We start from the raw sequence: 25,942 nt of genomic DNA, 5'->3' as shown, positions 1-25,942 counted from the left end.
AGTCAGTCTATTCATGTTATAATATAAGTTTCAACTGTAATGTTAATGTGAAACACCATACAGAATAAAATTATTACATTTCTTTCTTTCTTTGAAGCATTTAGTATTGCCAAAGCAGTTGACCCATTGGTAGACAAGAAACAAAAAGGTAAATTCTCTTATCCTTCAGAAATTAAAAAAAATGTTAGCCATTTAGAATGTTTACCAAAGAAAAGCTGCTTGTCTTGAGACACTATCAACTTCCCTTCAGAGAGTAAACTTTAAGGCATTGTCTTCACCAAATGAATCTGATAATTTATCGAGCTTTTAGACAGATTAACTTTTGGTAGCTTTTGTACCCTTTGACTTTGTGACATTTCAGACCATTATTTTAAAGCTGGTTTCCCAGCTCTTCCCAGTCTTCTCTGCTTCTTCAAGTACACTGCGCCACCATGTTCTTTTTGGTCTTCCTCTGCGTCTTATTCCCTGGGGGTTCCACTCTAAGGCCTGCCTAGCTCTGTTGCTGGTATCTTTTCTAAGGGTGTGACCAATCCATCTCCACTTCCTCTCTAAGATCTGCACTTCTATATTTTTCTGTCCACTCATCTCCCACAGTTTGGTGTTTTCTACTTTGTCAAACCAGTGTATTTTTAGGATATTTCTCAGACATCTCTTGATGAAGGTCTGTATTTAATCAAATGATGTTATTTATCTTATGAAACAATTTTATCTAATTATCTTTTTATAAGCATATTTATAATATAATCAACTAAAAATTTTCACATTTTTTATCTTTTTTAGTAAATCTTCTATTAATTTAACAAAAAATTGTGTTGTTATTCATTAAAATTATACTTTTTCCTGTTTTCTACTGGCATTTAGTTGTGTTCCAAGCCTACTTGGCAGAGCTCCAGTCAGCTGAAAAAAATGTCTTCTCTCTCAACATGGAGAGGTCAACATTTCTCAAAGTTCAGTTCCTTTATCCAGAGCAGACCAAGTCATCTCATAGTAAAGAGTCAGATATGTTGGTCTTCTTGCACAAAGAATGTATGTTACATCCTAATAACTTTGTTCCTTTACACATTTTTTTATTCACAAGTATCATTTACCTTTTTTAAAACAAACATTTTATGTTGCTTATTCTGCCATACTGCAGATACTTCTTCGCAGTCTTGAAAAATTGTGAATTACCCAATTACCCCAACTAAGACACACTCTATTACCCTAACCCAATGTAACCTATACCAGTACATGACAGTGCAGAGCAGTTGAGAACACCACCCTATGTTTCCATTGCACTACCTGTAAGAGTCTATTGTTCAGCAGAAAAAAAGCCTAGAAGAAATTGTTAAAATTGCAAATCTTAGAACTTAATGACTTACGTAATATTAGAAATAGGGGTCCCAGGAAAGTCATTTTTACCATGAAGACATACATTGTCATGCTGTTTTTTTTTTCTCCAGCTATTGGATTGTATAAGATACCGACCGCTCGCATAGGAGAAAGAGGAATAGTAAGTAATTTGTTGTTTTTTTTCTGATGTTTAATGCTTAAGTTTATTATTAGTTGATTTCTTTAGGTTAGTAGCTGATATCATGTCACTACTTTTTTTTTATATGACATAACATTTTTCAGTTCACTCAATATGTATCTACTATCATACTAAACTTCCTGCATTTAATGCATGATTTGAGTATGTTAGCATGCTTCAATGCTGTCTATTGTGACTTTGTCACCCATTGATACAGCACTGGGCTACTAAAAAGATTTCTAAAGTTTCAGTACTTGTACAGTCTTGATTTTTAGCTTCCAATGTTCAGATCTTAAAATTTTTTTGGTTTACTTCATATTCATTTTGAAGGTGCAGTGGCTGAGCGGTAAAGTACTTGGCTTCTGAAATGTGGCTCCCAGGTTTGAATCCTGATGAAGACTGGGATTTTTAATTTCGGGATCTTAGAGCGCCTTTGAGTCCACCCAGTTCTAATGGGTACTTGACATTAGTTGAGAAAAGTAAAGGCGGTCGGTCATTGTGCTGGCCACATGACACCCTCGTTAACCATAGGCCACAGAAACGACTTTTACATCATCTGCCCAATAGATCTTAAGGTCTGAAAGGGGAACGTCCTATTCGTATTCATTTAATTGATCAAAGTCGGCAGAGTAATTAAATGGTGTGAAAAAATGAGTGGGTGAAACAACTAAATGCAAGACTAAATATAATGTTTAAATTAAATCCACTAGATGATGAGTGGACAGCCCAAAACTGAACAAATTGTTCGTAAATTTGTGTGGTGCCAGTGGGATGCTCAGTATCAGCGTCTGCATTACATTCACAATGTCAGGCAAGCAAATAGTGACACCGTCAGTCATAGCATGTGTACACTACAGTTCAAAAACAATGGCAAGGCGGAGAATATGGTAAGTACCTTATCTTATTAATTAAATGATCTGCTTTATTTTTTATGTAAATCTTTTTGCTTGTCTAATATATTAATTAATGAATATCATCATTGTGTGTTTATTGAGTTGGTGGTATAATTATTGATTTTTGCTTTTTATTTGAGTGCTTCTATTTCAAATAGACTGCTAATACCTTTGCAGACTCTCTGGCAGACTAGAGAAGGTTACCACCTGCCATTGAGTTGACTAATAGTTTTGACCATGCCTTAGAGACTATTCAAAAGCTGGAAGAGGAAAAGTGGTTTGAGTTCTGAGATGAATTCCAAAATGCCTGCTAAGTCTTGGAGCATATGAAGCACACAGACTGAGTCTGAATTATGTGGATAGGGCTATCCTAGCCTGAAAAGGCCATTATAATTAAATTATGAATGAGCCATTGCCACGCTGACACCTCTTTGGCATGGTTCAGATCACTCAGTGTCTCTTCTGTCACTAGGACAAGGAAGCCATATATCATGCTCTTTATGCTTGTCCTAAACAAGCCTAATTCAGATTCAACAGGGCAGGGAAGCCTTTTGTTCCTGATTTTTGTATACTGTATGTGCAGTGGCAGAGTATTTATCCAGGTCTATAAAAGATAGGATTTGGGTACATCAATCCCTCACTCAAATGGAGTTTGAGGATGATGATGATGATATCTAGCAAAAAAAAAAACCAACTGCATCAGAACCTAATGACATTTCGGTTAGATAATTTAAATATTAGAATAAATACTTTTTTAGTCTCATTACTTTATAGGTAATAGAAAAATAAAACCAACATAAGATAAATATTATATTGTTGTAACTCTAGGTTAGGCACTCAACGAATAGGCATGCAACTCAACACAGTGTAACAGGAAATAAATACAGGTGTTTATTCACTAGGACAAACACATAGCATCCTTCAGCTTCCTCAGAGTCTTTCTACTAATTTACCAGTCCTTTAAACAGCAACCCGAATGTGGACCAACGACAGCCTTCCCCGCTTCGCTCCAGGTCCCTTCTACAACCTTCAGGCAGCACCAAAAGCTGGCTTCTTAGTTTCCAAACATTCAGACTCTTCACAATCCCTGATGCAATGTTATTATCTCTCTCCTAGTGTCTTCCTGTTTACGTTCACTAGTGCGCTAGTGCGCACCTCAAGCACTGGTGCAAGGCAGGGTTACAACACTACCCCCACCTTAGTCTTTTCGTCCCGAAAAGAAACATGTTCACGGTTGGCCAGTGCAGGTGGAGGTCGGTCAGTGGGAGTCACAGATTGCATTGATCGTGCTCCCCACAAAGCAATCCACACTGCTCTCTGCAGGTGCCGCTTTCTCCTTCTGCTCCAATTGACCTGCCTTTGGTTAAGGGGAAGTCGTTTCCGTTGTCTGGCCTTTCTCTTAGTTACCACCGACGGCAGACTCATGGCGAGAAGCGATGCAGTGGATGTCATAGCGTAGGTCATCAAGACCATTTGTCTTACACGTTGCTCCAGCAGGCTTTCTCGATGTGCCGTGGGCCCCCAGGAGGCCAAGTTGTCAAACACGGTATAATCTTTAAGCTTGTTTGAAAGACATATCTGTGGGGCACGTTTACAACGTCCTATGTGTCCATCTGCTGTACCACCATCAGCGCTTCTCTTGCTGATACTGGTATCAGGACAAATACTTAGTTGGCAGGTCTTCCGGTGCTCGAATTCTCCCTTTGAGGAGGTCCCGTCATCACAGTTATTTTTCAACGTCTGAGTGTAGGCAGGAATCACGATAGCATGATCAGATCTGTGCTCAGTACTTTCACAACAAATGTTAGGATTCTTGTCGTAGGAGCCAAGCTTGCACGGCTCACTATTACAGTCATAGACAGCGCCACCATCAACGGCGTCTCCGTTGAGTAAAGGATTGTTTATACCTGTCGACATGGTAGCCATCTGATCGTCGGTCTTGCTCATCACGGTATCAAACGTATCATCAGTCTTGTTCAGCGAGGTACTGATACCTATCTGTTTAATCATGGTACAGATCTGCTCGTTGACCTCTTTTAGCTGTACCTGGAACGAGTTCATCTGATCTGTCACGGTATTCATGAGCTCTCTGATATCTGGTTGTACTTCGAACAGATACGAGTCCGGATCTTCATCTTCGTCCAGCAAGGCTTGTCGAAGGCGCTCTCTCATTTTTTCTTTGGCACAGAAGATCCTCAGCTCCCTGGCTCGGAGCTCCTCTTTTAACTGTTTACAGCTTAGTTCATCTAGCTTCCTCAGCGTTGTCATTGTTTCCTTTCGTTGAGCTGCCTAAATCCCACTTCTGATACCAATTGTTGTAACTCTAGGTTAGGCACTCAACGAATAGGCATGCAACTCAACACAGTGTAACAGGAAATAAATACAGGTGTTTATTCACTAGGACAAACACATAGCATCCTTCAGCTTCCTCAGAGTCTTTCTACTAATTTACCAGTCCTTTAAACAGCAACCCGAATGTGGACCAACGACAGCCTTCCCCGCTTCGCTCCAGGTCCCTTCTACAACCTTCAGGCAGCACCAAAAGCTGGCTTCTTAGTTTCCAAACATTCAGACTCTTCACAATCCCTGATGCAATGTTATTATCTCTCTCCTAGTGTCTTCCTGTTTACGTTCACTAGTGCGCTAGTGCGCACCTCAAGCACTGGTGCAAGGCAGGGTTACAACAATATATTGCCATAATGATTTGTTGAATAACAATCTTATTAGAGCAACTCTTTCCATCAAGAAAAGTGACAACATTTAAAAATATAACATATAAAAAAAAATAGAATGACTTTTGTTTATCACAAATGAATTTTCACAGCTAATAATTAGTAAAACCATTCAATTTATTGACATCTTTCTCCCTCATGCATTCTCTGATCAAGTTGATACTATAAATAATTACTTATTGTACCTAAAAAAACATGAATCAATGAACAAAAATACTCAATTAGTCATTAATTATTGGTAATTAATTATTTTAATATCAAATAAGTGAAATAACTTGTACATTATTGGTACATATAGTTTTAAGGACAGAGTTCTTCCCCTCAAAATAAGCTTTTTTTTTTAAAAAAAAAAGGATTTTTTATATTTGCTTGTTGAATCTTTGTGTTGTTCAACAAAACTCCACATAGCCCCTAGCCACAGTGGTTTGTTCTACTATATCAACCATTTGGATCTTCATGGGAAACATAAACTTAACCAAAATAGCTCCAAGGAATAAAAATTAATATTGAATTTAGAAAACGATTTTAAAAAATAATAATGTTTTGCTGAGACTAAAAAACACTATGTTGGGGGTTACTTTGTGTACAGATATTTAAGATGAACTTTCTGAACATGTGTACACTTTCTATAACACATATCTGCTTTTATTTTACTTTCAGATAAGCATACCAATCAATTTTCCATTTCCATACATTCGAACTACTGATAAGTAAGCACTGTCATAGTTGAAAGATTTTTTGTTTTTAATAGTTTGTCAGCATCTTCACTTTGAAGAACCCTAAAAATGTAATTTAAAGTCTTCAATTCTTTCTTTTCAGGCCTCATTATGGCGATATTCCTTTTCATACTGGCATTCCAGGTAGAAGAGTTCTTGACTAATGCTTTTTTTATTGACTCATCATGAAATAAATGTGTGGGCTAATTAGTCTTTTTCTTCTTTCTGATTGTGTTAGATTTGTCACTGAACATTTCCGTCTTGACCCAATCAAGTGGAACATTCTGTCTTTGTTACCACAAACTAATGTCTGATCAGAAAAGTGAACATGGGCCACAAGTAAGTAAATATGTTTTTTTTAATACAACATAAGTTTAAATCTTCAACTCCCATTTTTCACATATCTCTAAGTTACATCTCTGCAAAAAAAATTGTTACAAAATGCTTTGCATTATTGTTTATTTAAAACTTAATCTATCACTTACCAATACATTTATGTTTATTTTGTAGAGCCCCAATGATTATCAGAATGTTGAGTACTATATCAGCATGGTCCATCATGGTAAGTATATGTTACAGAAGTGATGATTGTCTTAGTATGGCATGCTTACATACTTGACATTTTTTTTTTTACCCTAAAAATTATATATACTTTTTCTAATCCAGCTAAAATTTATTTATACCTTCTCTTATCCAGCTTAAAGTTATTTATACTTTCACTTATACAGCTAAAACTCTTTATGGATGTGTGTCTAGTCTTCCTAAACATGTTGTCAACCAGAAGAGATTAGTCTTCTCGTGGGTTGGTGAGTTTCATATTTTTTTCTTTTTTTTTAAAATGAAAATGAGAGCTAAAAAAATTGGTTATGAAGAGAATAGTAAGGCACAAGAACATGCATAGAAATTCAGTTGATACAATTCTATCTGAATAAAACATAACTTCAATTTAAGACTGAAATCTATATCCATCTTTGGCTACAACCTGTTGTACTTCTCTTTAAGAAGGAAGAGCTTCTTTAGCAAAAGAAAAAGACATTTAAAATGAGCCATTTTCTATTATTATCTACATATATATAATTCTCTTCATAGCTCAAGAGTTTGGACAAGAAGTAAAGGAAAGATCACTCTTTTATTTCTGCAAGTCAAACTAGAGTTGCAATATGAAATAAATAGAGAAGGGGTGAGAACAAGTATTCACCCGTCACAAAATAGCAGGGCCAGACTTAACTGTTGTGACCAAGAGGTCATGGAAAGATCACTCTTTTTTTATTTCTACCCCACATAGTTTTAGCGGCGAAAAAAAGAGGGGGGAGGAGAACAAGTAATCTACTCTGTATTCACCCTCACTAAATAGCAGGGCCGGACTCAACAGTTGTGGGGCCCTATGCGAAACGGATTTCGCTGGGCCAAGTTTGGGTAGGGTAACGGATAATAAGTGAAATTTAAGAGTTTGTATTAGAAAAAAAAATTTGTCTTTGCATTTTATTCATTCTTTACTACATACAGAACTACTTTACAAGCCTTGCGTTTAGCGAGTCATACAGCATATCATAAAATTTTATTTCCTACATAGATCACGTTCAATAGCAAGAATTACCAAATGTTTCAATCTATCTATGAGAATTGTTGACCTCAAGTAATTCTTCATTAGTTTGAGGCGCGAGAAGCTTCTTTCACTAGATTCCACAATTACGCTTTTGCATAATACCGTTTTGTTTTAATCGCGTGTAGGATTGGTGTTTTCCATATTGAATGACACCCCAAAATGACAATTTTTGTCTATATATTTCAGGAGATTTGTATGCGTTTTCTAAAGATTTTAATAAGTTCCGGATATTTCCAGGACTTTTTCATATATTTTTCAATATTTTGCAATTTCAGGAGATTTCCAGGAGCTCCTAGTAAATAAAATGGTTTAATTTAATAATTTGTACACCTAGAATTAGTGCGGGTCCTATGAAAGTGTGGGGCCCACTGCAGTCGCATAGGTTGCAGTGGCCTAAGGCCGGTCAACTAGTTAATTATTAATTCATCCAAATGAAAAGGTTGAACACATTATGTTTTTTGTTCTTCATATTTTAGTAAATTGTCTTTGTTCTTGTCTTGACAGGGAGTTACCTTCTTGTGATGTTGCCTGGATACTTTGTTCACTTGTTAAACGTTGGACCAAGTTTTGAGCCTTGTCACCATATTCTCCTTCATGGTATGTTCACTATGCAAATGTTACAAAATGAAAGATCAGGATTAATAATTAATATTTCCCGTTGACAAATTTTTAAAGTTGTTATTTAAGTTTGAAGTAGTGTGCTGTACATTGGTTCTAATCCCTCGCCATAAATACAATTCAGCTTTTGAACAGCTAAAATTTAATAAGTCAAATTTTTAAAAAGACATTTCTTAAATTATGGGGCATGTTAATTTTCATTAAGTTTGAAGTAGTGTGCTGTACATTGGTTCTAATACACATGGATGCCAGATTGCCGGCGTGCCTGCAAAATTACATCTAAAAATATTTTTTAATTTGCTAGTAAATGCCAGTCCGACTGATTGCCGGTAATGGACAATTTTTTTCCCTTGCCATAAATACAAGTCAGCTTTTGAACAGCTAAAATTTAATAAGTCAAATTTTAAAAAAGACATTTCTTAAATTATGGGGCATGTTAATTTTCATACTTTTACTTTTTGTCAAAAACATAAACAAAACAAACTTAATCAGGCTAAGTTTGATCTCCCAGCATGCCATATTCTATTGTCAGGGGGCGGAATGGAGAGAGTGAATATGCTACTTTGATATTTTGGTATGATAGTTATATCCCTTTGTTTAGGTACTCCCAGGCCCAAGTTACAAATGTGAATAGTCTTGCACGTGTTATGAACTGAATGGTTTAGTCTTCCTTGAATGTGCAAGAGTGTGTGTAAGTCAGTGAGGTCTTGTCCCCGGTCCAGGAAGCAGTGGTTGTTTATTAATATTAATATTGTTATAAACCTGGTGGCGGCACAGATGGGGGTAGTGGTGTGTGTGTGTAGTCAGCCGACGCAAATCGCCCCAGGCCAGCGTTAGACGAGCGGTCAACCGTGACGAGTTACGACGATCGGCCGAGACGAGTATCAACATGATGGTTCGGGAAGGATCGACGTCGTGAACAGAGCTCAGGAGTGTCACGAGGGATGTAGTCATCTGACCACCCAGAATGGTCGAGCGACGTTCTGTCCGGTTCTAGAAGGCCAGCAGGGGCCCTATATAAAGAGCGAAGGTATCAGAGGCCAGTCAGTCACAACTTCCCGATCTACAGTTCGTTACAACGGCTCAGTACAAGTCCGAGACGAGACAGAGAGACCAGTGCAAGAGTTGATACGGCGGAGAGATATTTGTACAATCTTGTATTACGTGCTGCCAATTGTACAGTGTTGGCTGTTATTTATTGACATTAAACTATTACGTTATTTTGAAGCCCAGAGTTGTCAAGTTCTTAAAGCTGGTGGTGTCGTTTGGTGCCATTTGCAGCGAGCCTGGATAGGGAGATTCGTAACAATATTTATTGTGTATTATTTGTGCTCTATTGGATATTAAAGTATCATTGTTATATTCATGGAGATCTGGAGTTGGAGTTGAAGTGTGTTTAGTAATAATTGTTATTAATAGTAATATTTAATTGTAACCCCAAACGAGCCAAGTCAAGCAATAAAAAGGAACTCAACATTTAGAAGACAATGGAACTTTCGTATTGTTAAAAAAATCAAAACCAGACCTAGATATCTAGATCTTTTTATAGATTTTACATCTATTCCTGCCTACTAGTCAAAACGTCTGTGAACAGGGAAAAACGAGAACGTTGGACCAACACCTGTGCAAGGTTAAACCTAAGGGATAGCTCTAAGGCTTGGAGTCTTCTGAGAAATCTCGAAAAATGCTGGGCGTACGAAAACAGCAACCCCATTATCTTCACCCAGTGGGGTAACCATTTCATCAAAGAAGAAAATTGCCACCTTGTAGAACAAATATTTTGCTAAGATCAACAAGGCTGCCAAGAAGTCCCCAATGTCAAAAGCCATTGATAAAGCTCACAAAGCTGACAAAAAAAAAGACCGAAAGGAACCACAGACCGAAAATGCTGAGGCAACGATGAACTTCCCCTTCTCGATAGGCGAGCTTAATGCTGCCATAAGGAAATGCCAGCTTAAAAAGGCTCTCGGGCCGGATGGTATCACCCCCGAAATGCTTAAGCATGTAGGGGGGAAAGGAAGGGCTGTGCTCTTGGCATTCGTAAATAGAACCTGAGCAGATGGTCATCTGCCCAGGGCCTGGAAACATGCCACCATTATTCCTATACCAAAAAAGGGAAAAGATGCTTCCACTGCTGAGGGCTACAGGCCCATCTCACTCACATCTTGTGTGGGAAAGATGGCTGAAAAAATGGTAAATGAGCGTCTGGTTTGGTACCTTGAGAGTGCCCGTCTTATAGCTCCAGAACAGGCTGGTTTCAGGGCTGGAATGTCCGCTATAGACCAAGTCAACATCTTTGTGCAGAGCGTAGCAGATGGATTCCAAAGGACCGAAAGCACATACGCAGTCTTCATTGACTTAAAACAGGCATATGATAAAGTATGGCGGCCTGGTTTGCTTCATAAGATAAGAGCCGTGGGGGTGCGGCGACGGATATATTACTGGATTAGAGACTTCCTACAAGAGCGTACAATAAGAACAAGGATGTACGGAGAAGTCTCAGGGGAAATGACCCTCGAGCACGGCCTCCCCCAGGGCTCTGTCCTGTTGTGCGCCCTTTTCACGGCCTTCATAAATGACCTACCGGCTCAGCTAAAATGCCAAAAGCTGCTATATGCTGATGATAATGTCCTTTGGAAATCCGGAAAGAGCGCAACCTCTATACAAAAAGTGTTACAAGAAGATCTCCATATGCTCTGCTCATACACACAAAAATGGAGGCTAGAAATAAACACCTCCAAGACGGTCTATTCTCTGTTCACGCTCGGGACTGGCATTCTCGGGCAACCTTTCCAGCTCTCCCTCAACGGAGTGGCTCTCAGCATGGAAAAGCTACCCAAGTACCTTGGTGTAACTTTAGATCGCAAACTAAATATGTGTGAGCACATCCAGGATGTTGTAAGAAAGGCCTCAGGGAAACTTTGCATTGTGCGGAAGCTGGCATCCACGAAGTGGGGAGCCTGAGCAGACATGCTCCGATCCCTGTATTTAGGAGCAGTCCGATCACAGATAGACTACAGCCTACCTGTGCAAATTTATGGCTCTAGGACTGCTCTTGAACAACTTGATAAAATACAGTCCCAAGCACTAAGATTTGTCTGTGGAACCTTTAGGACAAGTCCAGTAAATGCGGCTGAAATAATGGCTAATATAGGTCCACTAAACCTTAAGAGGGAAATGTCAGTACTGACCTGCTATGAGCGGTATAAAAGGCTGGATGAATACCTCCCAGCTAGAAAACTAGTGGATGGTTGGAGATGCAGAAGACGTATCCAGATGCAGTCTTTTATGCATCATGCCACTAGACTATCTGATGAAGCTGGCTTCTCCACCAACCGACAAAACATTCAACGCTTTCATCCCCTTCCCCCTTGGTGTCGCCCAACGACCCCAGACATACGCTTGAAATTAGTAGACCCTAATGCCACTAAGCAAAGCCGTTCATCTAACGACCTTCAAATCCTAGCTGTAATAATGCAGTGGGTACCTAGTCACATAGGTGTGACTGCCAACACAATTGCAGACTCTTTGGCCCACCAGGGAGGGCAAATTCCACCCACTGATCAGGCTGTAAGCTTTCATCAAGCCCTGGCTATAATACAAAAAACAGAAATGGAAAGGTGGTTTGAGTGCTGGGACAAGTCCCAAAAAGCCCGTGGAGTCTGGGAGCGCATGAGGCGCTCTGACCGCACTTCCCCGTGGTGGAGGCTGTCCAGGCCTGAGCAAGCTATTGTAGCACAGTGCAGGACAGGCCACTGTCCTGTTGGCTCATATTTCTCGCGGCTATGGCCAAATTTTGATTCATGGTGCCCCCGCTGCGGGGAAGAAGAGGAAACCGTGCCTCATATTCTGTTTGACTGCCCCAGACTTGCTGATCTCCGTCTCGAAAACCCAAAATTCTCGACCTGTATGGCGACATTTATGCACTATGTTTAAGTTTAGCTTAATGATTTATTTCTTTTGATTTGTTTGCCATGCTGAAGTTACATTAAAAATTACTAACATTTGTCTACCTTCCCAATTATGTAAAGAAAGTCTATTATTGCAAAATGAAGGAATGTTTGGTTCCAATTCAAACTAGTGAATTTTTTGTTCTCACATTTTTTGGCCACAATTTTGTTTTTATTTACAGATTATACATTTGATTCAGAGTCATTTCCTCACCCAAGACCTATATCAGTAAAGTAAGACTACTTTTTTATATTTTCATTACTAATATTGGTACATCTATATGACAGCACATTATTGAGTAGAGGTCCTTGGAGTGTATCTTAAATTAAAAGTTCCTAACTTTCAGTGTAATTTCAGTTTAAGACTCAAGAATCATTCATATATATGTTTATGCAAAATATGGGTTTATTTTTAAAGATTTAATGTTGAAGATGAGATGACCTCAAGCCAAACATCCAGCATGTCACATTTCTCAACCTCCTTGACCAGCAGTATCAGTAGAGACAGACATTCCTTCAATTCACTTGCTCATAAGTCCATCCCAGTGTTTTCTGAATATTGCAGTAACATAAAGACGCTATTGCCTTGCCAAGGATTTGTTCGTGAATCAGGATCCATAGGTAGGTCTGCATTTGCAGTGTGAAATGATAGTTTAAAAAAAAATTTATACTACTATGGTTAGCCGACAAAAAAAGGGAAAAAATAAAGCACTGACAAAATGGCATTAACAAAATAGCATGAAATTTATCAAAATAACGTGACACAAAATAGCGAGTGTTACACTTGTTTCTTATCGGATGTAGATTATCCGATGGCAGCACTTTTTTATCTGACCTTGGTGTCTCATTACCTCAACATTGACAATTTTAGGATCAAACAATCTAGCCATCGCATTCCTTTCTCAGGCCACAAACAACCAATTTAAATGTACAGGATAATTAGCCAATCATCTCTTAGATAGCTTTCATCATGTAAATTTGTTTTGTCAAATATTCTTACCCAATCTCACTTATTTTTATTCAAAAGCTGGTTTACTCTCTCCAGATTTATTGTAAGTCCCAAGTAGTCATCTCTTTTGTTACTACTCTAGCAGGAAAGTTAAATACTGATCTGTTATTTCCTTTTTCATTTCGCTGAATTGCTTTAGTCATCATCAATCTGGCTTTGACAAAATATTATCTAATGTTGGCTGTGTGAAAAGGTAAATGTAGATCTATATAATGCATGTACAAAGAAATCTGTAATGCTGGATATGTAACACTATCGTTATCTCTGACTGCTATTTTAGTTATGCTGAGTGGCACAAACTGCGAGACTACCTAATTTATGAGGCTTAAGTTCTAATCCTGATGTGAAGTAGGAATTTTTCATTCAAAATCTAATAGATCTGAATTCGATTTTTGAGCATCTACCTATTAGGTAGCTTGAAAACCTTCTCCCATTTTGCCTCTCTCCCCTACAAGTCCACAAAAGAGATTGGACCAGAGTGCACTCGCTATTAGAGCATATATTTGCAATACAAAAGCAAAAAGAAAATAATAATCTATATAGGTATGTGCCCTTGAAGGAAAGTACTTCTAACTTATTACAGTCCATTTTTTTTTAAATCTTTTTTTTTATACTAATGTATTTATCAGCCCAACACCTGTATGACTATCGTAGTGGCTGTATGCTAAAGCTTGTCCTCAACACTGACCTGATTCTGGACAGTTTCCAAAATACATATTGGCAGACGCGACTAGCCATCCTTCATTATATGATTCTTCATAACAAAGACTTTTTTATTGTTAAGAAGGTAAACATTTGACTCACAATTTTAACATACAAATCTTTACTGAATCTTTACTTTATCATATTGTTATAATCATGATATTTCAGATATTTTTATTTCCATTTTAATATGTAGCAATAGGTTAAGATATATTCTGATTACATTTAGTATGTATTTATTTTATTACTTCAGAAAGAGAATATGCAAATAATATCAAATTCTTTTTTTTTCTGTCCACAGCTGTTTGAAATACTTTGTGACAATTTGACCATATCAGAAATCAACAGCATGTTCACAGAATTTCTAGTTGGCAAGTATTAGACAAAATATGGCAGATCTTTTAATTAGTTAAGGACATTTTTACTTATAATTAATGTGAAAATCCTGTCCATCTAGGTTATATCATGTCATATTTATATGGATATATTTATATATTTATATTGATCTCAAGACATATATATATATATATATTGTTGTTGTTTTTTTTTCTAATGAATTGGAGATATGTAAGCCTGTGTATCAATTAATCATTTTCTTTTTGGTGGTTCCATTCACAATTTTGGACATAGACTTGGTATTGGGCTTTTAGTAAATTGTAGTAAATTGTTTTGTTATGTGGATTAGGATCATTATGTCTTTTCATACAAAACTTGAGAGAAAATATTTCTTGCAGGTTAATTATTAATTTATGGTATTTTATTGTGATTTTTTAAAAATCAAGACTCTTATTCTTTGGAATCCCAAAGAATGTAAAAAAATATGTTGTCTTTCTATAAGACTGTTATTTTTCAGGATGGGAGCAAAGAGTTCATAAATGTTTTTTTTTATTTTTTTTTTATTTTCTAATTCTTTAGATAATGTTCAACAGGGATGGGTTGTACATGTAATAATTTTTTTCATTTTTCTTTTTTACAAAGCATATATCAACTCACTCACTCTGGTAAAAAGTTTATACAGGTTATTTCTCTCACACCCAATTTCCGATCAAGTTGATATAAGTTGAATTACCCCCCTTTATACTTTGTAGGTCCGCCACTTTAAAGTTTGAAGCTAACAATAGATAACTATAAAACCTTCTATTTTCATAAGCGATTCGGTGGCAGAAGGGTTAGTATATTGTCTTAAGGAGGATGAGGAGGCTTTATCACTCAAGTTTGAATTAGTGAGAAAGCTAAAAGCATGACATTGCGTTAAACAAAAGGAAATGGTAAAAATATTTGTGTTTAATATTGTTAGTCTAGATTGATTACAAATTTAAATACATGACTGATCCTAACTTCTTTTTTTTTAAAGAATTTTTTATTGGTTTCAGCTTCAACATATGCAGAAATGAAGAAACAGGTAGACAGAGAGGTTTTGAACCTTTTGGCCTTCACAGCATCACAGACACTCCGAGGGCAATATGAGAAAGTCAGTGCTTACACAAATTGTTTTGAACATTGCCAATTTAATATATTGCTTTCTAAATTAATTTTAAAATATTTTTTTTACACCATTACATATAAACAGACTACAAAGCTGCAGATCTAGACCTAAGTACTTGATATGCAGATTATTCTACCCTACAGTTTTAGTCAAATAGGATTGAACTTGTATATGACTGTTTTTGAAACCATAGGCTATTCTGATTATTTTGATGCATTCTGACAGCCTGCTAATTCAAATTCAGTTGGTTGTTTAAAACAAAATACTTTTTCCAGAAGTAGCTTTCTATCATATCAATCATGATGATTCTTCTAATCAAGTTTGAATCTATATATATACCATACCTTCTGTTTCAGAACTCAGCTGGTGAGCGCCTGGCTCACATTTCATACATGCCTCTAGAGGTGGTGGACTATAACAAGAAACTTATAAAAGACAGTAAGAGTAGGTCTAAAGAGGACTACTGGGAGACACTGATACGCAGACTCAAGCTTCGACACTCAGAACTGCCAACAAGATTTGATCACGTGACAGTGATGAGAACCTACCGGCAAGCTGAAATGGAAGAAGCTGGCGGAAAAGTTTGTATCATTCTTCTCACTCTTCTTATTGCATTTAACCAAGTTTGAAACGAGTATAAAATGTAGCTCAAGAGGAATAAGGAATATTACTTGTGTCTTTATGTTTTGACTAAAGGTTAGACTTTTCTTACCAACTTTGACAAATAAAAATTTCTTTATTGAATTGAATTGAGTGTAAACATTTTGTAAAATATTTTGAAAAATAATTTTCTTCAAACATATTGTACACCTTACTTATATATTTTTTTTTTTACAAATTTTATGTTAAGTTTTTTTGTTGTAAGTAAAATAGGTTAGGTACTAAGTTGTGAGAATTTTCAAATTAATAAACTTTTCTCTTTTGAAGAGTTATCAAAAAGAAGATGAGATAACTCTTCTGTATGGTTAATGTGAACCCTTCATTGTTCCTTTCTTATAAGTATAAAACTGAGTATTTGTTTGCTTTGTACTTCCTGGTATAACGAAGTATTTTACTATAAATATTAAAACCTTTACCATTACCTATCCCTTAGTCTCTTCAACCATTGGGGCACCATGCAAGATTTGTCGACAGTCTTTCTCCATTCCTCTCTGTCTTTTGCAGGCCATCCATTATTTTATGTTTTCTTCCCATCGCTTTCTCTGTCTGAAGGAAGGTCTTTGTTAGCCCTGAACACCTTGTAATATGGCCATAGATTTTTAGCTTGCATTTTTTTTTACCATAGTCAGCAGGTCATCATGGGGTCCAGTCGCTGCAGTAACCCTGTCTCTAATATCTTTGTTTGTGATGTGGTTTTCAAATGTAAAAGACTTTAAAACCTAAGACCTTTTATTTTTTTATTAGCATTTTTACTTTATTATTTTCATATTTTACAATCAATGTAGTTGCTGTGGGATGCTATGCATGTTGAGGATTCATTCTTTGATGGAGTATACACATTGAAAATCACAGAAATAACTACTTCCATGAGGAGATCACTGCTTTCAGAGTCAACTGTCTTAGATCTTTCAGCTAGCAGTGGCCGCCAAAGTCGAACAGACATGGTGCTAGGTCCAGCTCCTTTGTTTCTTCAGAGAAAAATATCATCCGAGTCAAACATTTTTAAGAGGAGATTGTCAATGCTGGTAAAAGACTAAAAAAATTTTCATATTTAAATATATAGAACCATGTATAAATCTTTCCTATATAAATCTTTCACTGTAAAGCACTGTAAAGTACTTTGTAAAAGTAAAGTTCCCCTTTCAGAACTTGCCATCTATATGGCAAATGATGAAAAGGTAATCTATTGAAAGTGTCATGTGGCCAGCGTAACAACCAACTGCCTTTACTTTTCCCCAACTAATGTCAAGTACCCATTAGAGTTGGGTGGAGTCAGGCGCTCAAAGATCCTAAAATAAAAAGTCCCAGGTGTCAGATGTCTTAATTATATATATATATATGTACTGCTGCTTGCTGCTTGTCTCTCTTGGTTGGTGTGTTTCTTGACTTGGCTCGTTGGGGGCTATGAATCCTCAATAACACTTAACAATACTTGTTTAATTACTCAAATAAGAACAGTTACCACTAGATAGCCTACACATCAACTCCAACTCCAAATCTCCAAGAATATATCAATATTTTAATATCCAATATTGCTCAAGTAAATATTAATAAACAAAACACCAGTCCATAAACTTATAAATACATAAATACCAGTCCAGGAAGTAAACGTCCAACCTTCCTGGACCGGGAGCAAGACCTTACTGACTAACACATTCTCTCGCACATTCAACGAAGACTTATCACTCAGTTCACAACACGTGCAACACTTCGCATTCATAACAAGGGGATATAACAATCATACCAAAATATCAAACTAACATTCATTCTCGCCATACCTCTCCCTGACATCCCCCCTCTCACGATATGACTGTTATTAGATAACAGTCATTCAAATATATACATAAATATACATACATACACACACTGTGTCATACACATACTTATATACATATATATAAACATATATATCTACACACAAATGTATATAGTGTACATTAAAGTGAAATAGCCCTTATTAACCTAACAAAAGAAATATGTCCAGCTATTTACAACAAAGGGAAAGAGAGAAAAGAATAAATGAGAAAAGAATAAATGAGAAAAAAAAATAGTGGCATGGAGAGTTCAATTACAATTTGAAGTCTGCAGGCATAGTCCTTCCCACGTTAATATTTAATATGTAAAACAGCAAACATACAAGAAAAGATCAACTCCTATGTATAGCAATAATATACGACAAGATACCATCTCTAATAGTTAAAGGCACGTTTCACATTGTATTGGGGAAAAAATGAATTCTATCAATTATAACTAATACAAATATGCTAAGTCTTGACAGTGTATCTGCTAGTAGACAATGGTCTGTGGTCAAACTGAATTGTGCATCCTCCTGGGTATCAGAGGTATCTGTCTAGGCGTTGGACACTCACGCTACTAATGAAGTAATGCTGCTCTCTATATGTCAGCTCTCTGCACTTTACCGGAAGGAAGCCATCTACTTGGTGCAACACACAGCAAGCTATTTCGGATGTACTGTTTAGATAAACACAATAACTATTAAGATTTGGTACAAAAAAATAATTAAAATACATGAAAACAGACAATGCTGAATTTTCTCTATTGCCAAGTCGCACTCGGGAATTCAGGTGACCCTCGTGGACATCACCTTCTCAGCAACAGGGAGAGGGGAAACACTACGTCAAGATTTCTTTTTTCTTTTTCTTGGAAGTTTTAGGTACAAAAACATTTGTAGCCTATTGGGTTCTGGTTTTACTTTACCAGTACCAACAACTTGATAAACTCCTTTTGTTAGGTTTAATCTCTTTAATGGTTTGTGTACTCTGTGAAATGGTCTCAGAACATGAATAATATTATTGTCAATAAACTGACAATCAATAAGTTCCTTATCATTAAGTTCCTCAGTAGTTAAGACATTTTCTATTACTTCTCCAATTTCTATCTCATTAATATCAATAAGTTCCTCAGTAGTTAAGGCATTTTCTATTACTTCTCCAATTTCTATCTCATTAATATGATTAACAGTATAATTACAATCATTTAGTTTCTTACTTGATAAGACATTCTCAATTTCTTCATTATCTTCTATCCCACTTATATTATTATCAATATCCTGACAGTTATTTTGTTCCTCATTAGTTAATATGTCATTGTCAATTTCTATTTTATAGTTCACATCTCCCAGTAATGACAGTTTTACTTCCAGTTCCATTTTCAACTTTACCACTTCTATTGCCTTTCTTTGTAATTCTAATTTTGATCTTTCTAGATCTAGTTTTTGTCGGTTTAAATCTTTTAATCTTTCTAGATCTAGTTTTTGTTGGTTTAAAACAAACTCTCGTAATTCATCACCCTCAATTCCAAATATGTGGGCCTGTTCTATTAATACCTCAATTGACCTAGGTTTAAACTCGTCCATTTCCAACTTTACCACTTCTATTGCCTTTCTTTCTAATTCTAATTTTAATCTTTCTAGATCTAGTTTTTGTCGGTTTAAATCTTTTAATCTTTCTAGATCTAGTTTTTGTTGGTTTAAAACAAACTCTCGTAGTTCATCACCCTCAATCCCAAACATGTGGGCCTGTTCTATTAATACCTCAATTGACCTAGGTTTAAACTCGTCCATGATAATCACAAATAATAAGAAATATTACTGAATAAGAGTAAATTAATTTATAAAGGTTAAGTTAACAAGTAACGTTCAATTTACATAAGACAATAAATTATAAAAAGGATCAACAAAAAAATTCACCCTTTATCTCCCCTACTGAAAAGGCAATGTACACTCAACCCTGAATGCCCAATACAACAGACAAAAGAAAACTCAACTTATCTGTGTCTGATGCCAGGAAAGAAATGACAACTCTTTCCACACGACAGTGTTGCTTTAAGAATATAGAACTTCTGGAGTGTCAGGTCGCTGTTCGGCCTCCTTGTAAACGCTTTATGACTCACAGCAGATTTAGAGAATGAAACAAATACAAAACAAAATTATTCAAACATTGATATAATACTAATAGTAATAATAATGGGTGCATAAAAAAAATGATTATCTAGTCAGTTAGTGCAATAATAATCCAAAAAGATACCAGATATACAAATAATCAAGTCAGTCCCATAGGTTAGACACAGTGATACAGGCACTTGCAATTTACTTTACGTTCAACGATGACCAAGTCGCTCTAGTCCAGTATAATCCAACATCAATGTAACAAAGGTAGATAATTCACGATTACTCGAGTAATTGCATTCATGTAGAATAGTCCAATAGTAAGTGAGTAGTAGTAATAGTAGTAGTGTTTAAATGGTGATGTCTTTTTAAATGGTGATGTCCCTTTAAATGGTGATGTCCCTTTAAATGGCGATGTCTCTTTAAATGGCGATGTCTCTTTAAATGGTGATGTCTCTTTAAATGGCGATGTGTCCTTAAATGGCGATGTCTCTTTAAATGGCGATGTCTCTTTAAATGGCGATGTCTCTTTAAATGGCGATGTGTCCTTAAATGGCGATGTCTCTTTAAATGGTGATGTCTCTTTAAATGGTGATCCTCTTTAAGTAGTGATGACGCAATGACCTCGGTATACAAGAAGTAGCTGCAAGTCCAAATTAGTCAATGACCTTTCGTAGAGTTCTAGTAGACTGCTTGAGTTCAACAATAACGTGTTGATGGCGAAACACAAAAAGTTCCTCCGTGTTCTCGGTGTGTGTCAAAAATGTAAACAATGTCAAGTTCTTCAGTGTGTGTTAAAAGACTCTCAATTACTGGCCGAACGAGGCCCAAAAATGTCAACGAGTAGTAGGTTACAAATAATACAGATTGCCTTGAATCCAACTTTAGTAGACAATGTCATGTAAAATAGTTACTGTCCCAGACCGGACGAAGCTCAAAAAATTAGGTATCCTATTCTTTGCTTGTGTTGCTTATTCTTTATTTTCTTATCGACTTCTTCAACGTGACGAATGACATAACAGGTTTAACAGACATGCCCGGACTAGCCCTCAGATAGATGTCAAGAATAATACTGTATTAGTACACCGGTTAATACACTGGTGTTTAATAATACAGGTAACAGGTACAACGATACCTGCCCGGACGAAGCCTCCAGATGTCAGATGTCTTAATTATATATATATATATGTACTGCTGCTTGCTGCTTGTCTCTCTTGGTTGGTGTGTTTCTTGACTTGGCTCGTTGGGGGCTATGAATCCTCAATAACACTTAACAATACTTGTTTAATTACTCAAATAAGAACAGTTACCACTAGATAGCCTACACATCAACTCCAACTCCAAATCTCCAAGAATATATCAATATTTTAATATCCAATATTGCTCAAGTAAATATTAATAAACAAAACACCAGTCCATAAACTTATAAATACATAAATACCAGTCCAGGAAGTAAACGTCCAACCTTCCTGGACCGGGAGCAAGACCTTACTGACTAACACATTCTCTCGCACATTCAACGAAGACTTATCACTCAGTTCACAACATGTGCAACACTTCGCATTCATAACAAGGGGATATAACAATCATACCAAAATATCAAACTAACATTCATTCTCGCCATACCTCTCCCTGACACCAGGATTTGAACCTGGGACCCTTGTTCAGAAGCCAAGCGCTTTACCTCTCAGCCACTGCACCTCAAATAACTTTGTATTAGAAGATATTCTTATTTGTATCATATGTATTAATAAATAATCTTATCTTGTAAATAATGATAGGAAAGAAGTCTTATTTATAAAAGTGCTGATTAAAAAAAGAAATTAAGTTACTTGACTTTTCACAGTGTGAATAATTTTTAGGAATTTGGTTGTTTTTGTTTAATGGAGAATAACATAAGAACAGACCTGCCTACCCTTACGCAAAATGCGTATTCGTTACGCAAAATCTCCCAAAAATGACTCAGTTTGCAAATACGCATTTAACCCTTTGCGTTACGCATTTCGTATCCTTTTTTTTTCCCTCTCTTGACTAGCTTGCGAGCGGTCACGGAGGTCACGCTAAGCTGTCCTGTTGGGGGGGGGGGGGGGGGGGGGAAGGAAAAGGTGAGGGAACACATTGTGTCCAGATCTATACGTTGATTGATTCTTAAAAGTAATTAGATTTAGTCTAGAAATGAAGAACGCGAGAGTGAGGGAGTGGTGGGTTGGTACCGTCAGTTAGCTGATATACCAACGTGACTTTTTTTTTTTTTTGTAAGTTCATTAGTAGAAATTAATTATGTTGAATCCCTGATTCCCCTATTCATTTGTATTGAAAAAAATATCGAAGTGCTATCGATTCAAAACACATTGAGTGACATTGTAGATATCTAGTCTAGATCTAGATCTGGATTCTAGATCTAGAATCTAGATAACTTGTTATACAGGAATAGATCTATCTAGAGTCTAGCTAGACATTACGTTATGTCATGATTCTCTACATTACTCAGCAATCTAGATCCAATTTAGTTATAGTATGATTTAGATTGACTAGATCTAGATCTAGATTGATAACATCTACTACCATCTAGTCTAGATCTAGACTAGATTCTTAGTCTTAGTATAGAATATATAGATCATCGCTTAACCAGGGCAGAGTACCAAAGGACTGGAAAGAAGCTAATGTCACCCCCCTATTTAAAAAAGAAAAAGGAGAAAAATCTGACCCAGGAAACTACAGACCAGTATCACTTACCAGCATCACATGTAAAATCCTAGAACACATAATATGTAGCAACATCATAAACCACTTAGACAAACACAATGTCCTCACCCCATACCAACATGGATTTAGGAAATATAGATCATGTGAAACACAACTAATAGGACTAATTGATGATTTTTCAAAAGGTTTAGATAATAGCGAACAAATAGATGCTATCTTACTAGATTTTTCTAAGGCTTTTGACAAAGTTCACCACCATAGTTTGCTTAAAAAATTAAAATATTTCGGCATTAATGGTCCACTGCATCAGTGGATTAAAGATTTTCTGATAGGGAGAGAATAAACTGTAATAATAAATGGCTCTAAATCAACACCGATAACAGTAAACTCAGGTGTACCTCAAGGATCAGTCTTGGGTCCACTACTATTTTTAATTTACATAAATGATTTACCAAATAGCATTAGTTCAGGAACAAAAGTCAGATTATTTGCATAATATATAGAACAATAAAAACAACACAAGACACAGATATTTTACAAAGAGAATTAGATGAATTACAGAAATGGGAATCTAATTGGAGCATGTCTTTCCACCCAGAAAAATGTCAATTGTTAAGAGTAAGAAAAAAACTAAAACAAATTAATTCCACATATCTTATTCATGGCAAACCAGTAACACAGACTAAAAACGCAAAATACCTAGGTGTTATAATAAATGAAAAACTGTCATGGAATCCACATATTGATGAAACTATAAAAAAATCCAACAAAGCATTAGGGTTTATTAAAAGAAATTTCTATAAATCAAATAAGAAAATAAAACTAAAATGCTATTTAACCTAGGTTAGGCCAATAATAGAATATGCATCCTCCGTTTGGGACCCCTCAACTCAAGAAAACATTAAGAAACTGGAACAGACACAAAATAAAGCAGTGAGATTTATAACAAAAGAATATTCACATCACCTTTAGTAAAATCACTAAATTTAGAAAGCCTTCAGGACAGAAGACTCAAAAGTAAAGTAGCAATTATACATAAAACACTGAACCATAATCTTCAAATACAAAAACAAAATTTAATAAAATACTCTGAAAGACACAAAGATAAAGGCACATTCCTCGTCCCATATGCTAGGAGGACAAATTTGTACAAATACTCCTTCTTCCCTAGTGCTATTAGAGCATGGAATGGGTTGCCTGAGCGTAATCATCTTCTTTTTTGAAGTAACGTCTGTATTATATAAGATAAGATAAGATCAAGGATGAAGGTAGGCCTATGAAAGTTTGGAGCAGACCTACATTTGTAGCGGATCCACGGCATCGGTAACACTCTTGAGCCCAGATCTAGAGTAGATTATATTCATTATAATAATAATAATAATTTTATTTATAAAGCACTGTTAACAAACAAAATGTAGGCTCAAGGCGCTGTAACAACATTACAAACATAAACACGACTGCTAAAATAACAGTTAATCTAAAAAAGTTTTAAACAAGTAGGTCTTAATGTTCTTCTTAAAAGTGGTATAGCATGTTGTCTGTCTGAGATCAATGGGGAGTGAGTTCCAAACCTTTGGTCCGTGAACTGAAAAAGCACGCAGACCGTAGCTTTTGAGGGAGAAACGTGGCACTACTAAAAGCGTTGAGTCCATTGAGCGCAGGGTTCTCTGGGGGACATATGGAGTAATCAGTTCGCTAAGGTACAAGGGCATCTCATTGTTATATATACACTGATGACAAAGTGTGGCGACCTTGTAATCGATTCTCGCTTTCACGGGAAGCCAATGGAGCGTGCGCAAGAGCGTAGTAGCAGAATCTTGTCTAGTTTTTTTAAGGACTATTCGAGCGGCGTTGTTCTGTATACATTGCAGCTTGGCTATTTTGTCATCAGGTATACCTGCTAGCACGGCGTTGCAGTAGTCAAGGCGGGAGAGTATGAATGCCACAGCTAGCGTTTTTGTTGACTCCGTTGTTAAATATGGTCGGATCTGGCCTAATCTGCGCAGCTGCAGATAAAGACCTTTGCAGAGCTGATTTATGTGTGGGTCGAAAGATAGTGTTGAGTCGAAGAAAACTCCAAGATTCCGCACTACATGGACAAAAGGAACATGGCAGTTCGTGATAAAGAGAGAATCTGTGCTTTCAACTTTTGAGACATTGTTCCTAGTGCCAATCTTAATTATTTCTGTCTTGTCTTAGTTCATCTTGAGTTTATTTTCAACCATCCAATCGCTCACCCTTGCAACGGTACTACTGATTTTCTCTGCCAGATGCGACACCTCTGAGGGTACTGATGAATCGTATAACTGTGAGTCATCGGCAAAGAAATGGTATAAGATGCCGGTTGGCCGTATGACACCGCTGAGTGGATATGTGTACATAGTGAACAGTACTGGGCCTAGAACTGATCCTTGGGGTACTCCGTACTTCAAAAGTAAGCTTGTTGATTCCGTCCCGCTAACAACGACACTTTGGGTGCGTTCCGTCAGGTAGGATCTAAGCCACTTTAGGACGACTCCTGCTAAACCAAAAGTTGCAGAGAATCTGGCCATCATAATTTCATGGTCTAGCGTATCAAAGGCTGCGGACAAGTCCAGCATAGAAAGAATTGATATGTGGCCTTTGTCGGAATTGTGAAGTAAGTCGTTTAGTACCCTGACCACTGCTGTCTCTGTGCTACGGCACTTCCTATATGCAGATTGAAATTCTTCCAAAAGACAGTACTGTTCAAGATGAGAAAGAATTTGCACTAACACGATGCGCTCCAGAAGCTTTGACAGGAAGGGAAGATTTGAAACCGGGCGATAGTTTTTTAGACATTCCGGGTCAAGACTGGATTTCTTTAATAAGGGCCTGACAAGTGCATGCTTAAATTGCTGTGGTACAATGCCTGAAGTCAGTGAAGAGTTCACAATGTTGGTAATTGTAGGTACAAGCTCATCTAAACATTCAAGGAGCAAGGAGGTTGGAATGGGATCAAGGTCACATGACTTATTTGGCATCTTCAAAATAGTACTTTTGACATAATCTTCAGATACACGCTGAAACTCGCAAAAAGGAGTATTTTGAAAAATTGGAGAGTGGTCAAGCTGTGATGAGAGGGATGGCATGTCATTTCTAATCTGCTCAATCTTCCCAATGAAGAATCTATTGAAGGAATCAGGAAGTTCAGATAATGGGATAGATGACGGCAAACGTTCGTTATTTGATCCCCCTAACATTTCAGCGGTGATCCTGAATAGCTCCTTTGAAGAATCAGAATTTTCGATTTTTTGTCGAATATGACTAGCTTTTGCGTCTCTAATCATACGGTTAACCTTGTTTTTTTCTCGTATGTATATTTGTCGATGTATCGTCAGACCTGTCTTTTGAAATGTACGTTATTATATAGAATATAGACATAGACATAGATCCAGATCTAGTCTAGATATCATCTCTATTGATCTA

General features: G+C 36.6%; 2 protein-coding genes across 2 annotated transcripts in view; one reads left to right on the top strand and one right to left on the bottom strand.

Annotated features, from left to right (window-relative positions):
- Positions 1-25,942, top strand: part of LOC106052985 (gamma-secretase-activating protein-like) — a 41,341-nt gene that overhangs the window by 5,036 nt on the left and 10,363 nt on the right. Inside the window, exons 5-21 of the mRNA XM_013208464.2 lie at positions 98-148; positions 862-1,026; positions 1,443-1,492; positions 2,221-2,397; positions 5,796-5,845; positions 5,955-5,995; positions 6,090-6,190; positions 6,362-6,413; positions 6,580-6,657; positions 7,962-8,054; positions 12,208-12,259; positions 12,444-12,646; positions 13,664-13,821; positions 14,038-14,107; positions 15,110-15,207; positions 15,579-15,803; positions 16,668-16,907. Of these exons, the coding sequence (XP_013063918.2) occupies positions 98-148; positions 862-1,026; positions 1,443-1,492; positions 2,221-2,397; positions 5,796-5,845; positions 5,955-5,995; positions 6,090-6,190; positions 6,362-6,413; positions 6,580-6,657; positions 7,962-8,054; positions 12,208-12,259; positions 12,444-12,646; positions 13,664-13,821; positions 14,038-14,107; positions 15,110-15,207; positions 15,579-15,803; positions 16,668-16,907 (1,904 nt within the window). The remainder of the gene's footprint in view (positions 1-97; positions 149-861; positions 1,027-1,442; positions 1,493-2,220; positions 2,398-5,795; positions 5,846-5,954; positions 5,996-6,089; positions 6,191-6,361; positions 6,414-6,579; positions 6,658-7,961; positions 8,055-12,207; positions 12,260-12,443; positions 12,647-13,663; positions 13,822-14,037; positions 14,108-15,109; positions 15,208-15,578; positions 15,804-16,667; positions 16,908-25,942) is intronic.
- LOC129926022 (myb/SANT-like DNA-binding domain-containing protein 4) lies at positions 17,382-20,123 on the bottom strand. The gene is made up of 2 exons (XM_056027836.1): positions 18,892-20,123; positions 17,382-18,354 (listed from the first exon to the last, which is right to left on the bottom strand). Exons 1-2 carry the CDS (start codon positions 19,463-19,465, stop codon positions 18,341-18,343), a joined length of 588 nt encoding a protein of 195 aa, XP_055883811.1. The 5' UTR covers positions 19,466-20,123; the 3' UTR covers positions 17,382-18,340.

This window comes from Biomphalaria glabrata, chromosome 4 (assembly GCF_947242115.1).
Source record: "Biomphalaria glabrata chromosome 4, xgBioGlab47.1, whole genome shotgun sequence".
Taxonomy (NCBI): Eukaryota; Metazoa; Mollusca; class Gastropoda; family Planorbidae; genus Biomphalaria; species Biomphalaria glabrata.
The sequence above is the reverse complement of the archived record's forward strand: the minus strand, read 5'-3'. Positions and strand labels throughout refer to the sequence as shown.

Excerpts from the sequence above, each read along its gene's own strand:
- LOC129926022 (XM_056027836.1), bottom strand. The coding sequence starts at position 19,465 with ATGGACGAGTTTAAACCTAGGTCAATTGAGGTATTAATAGAACAGGCC.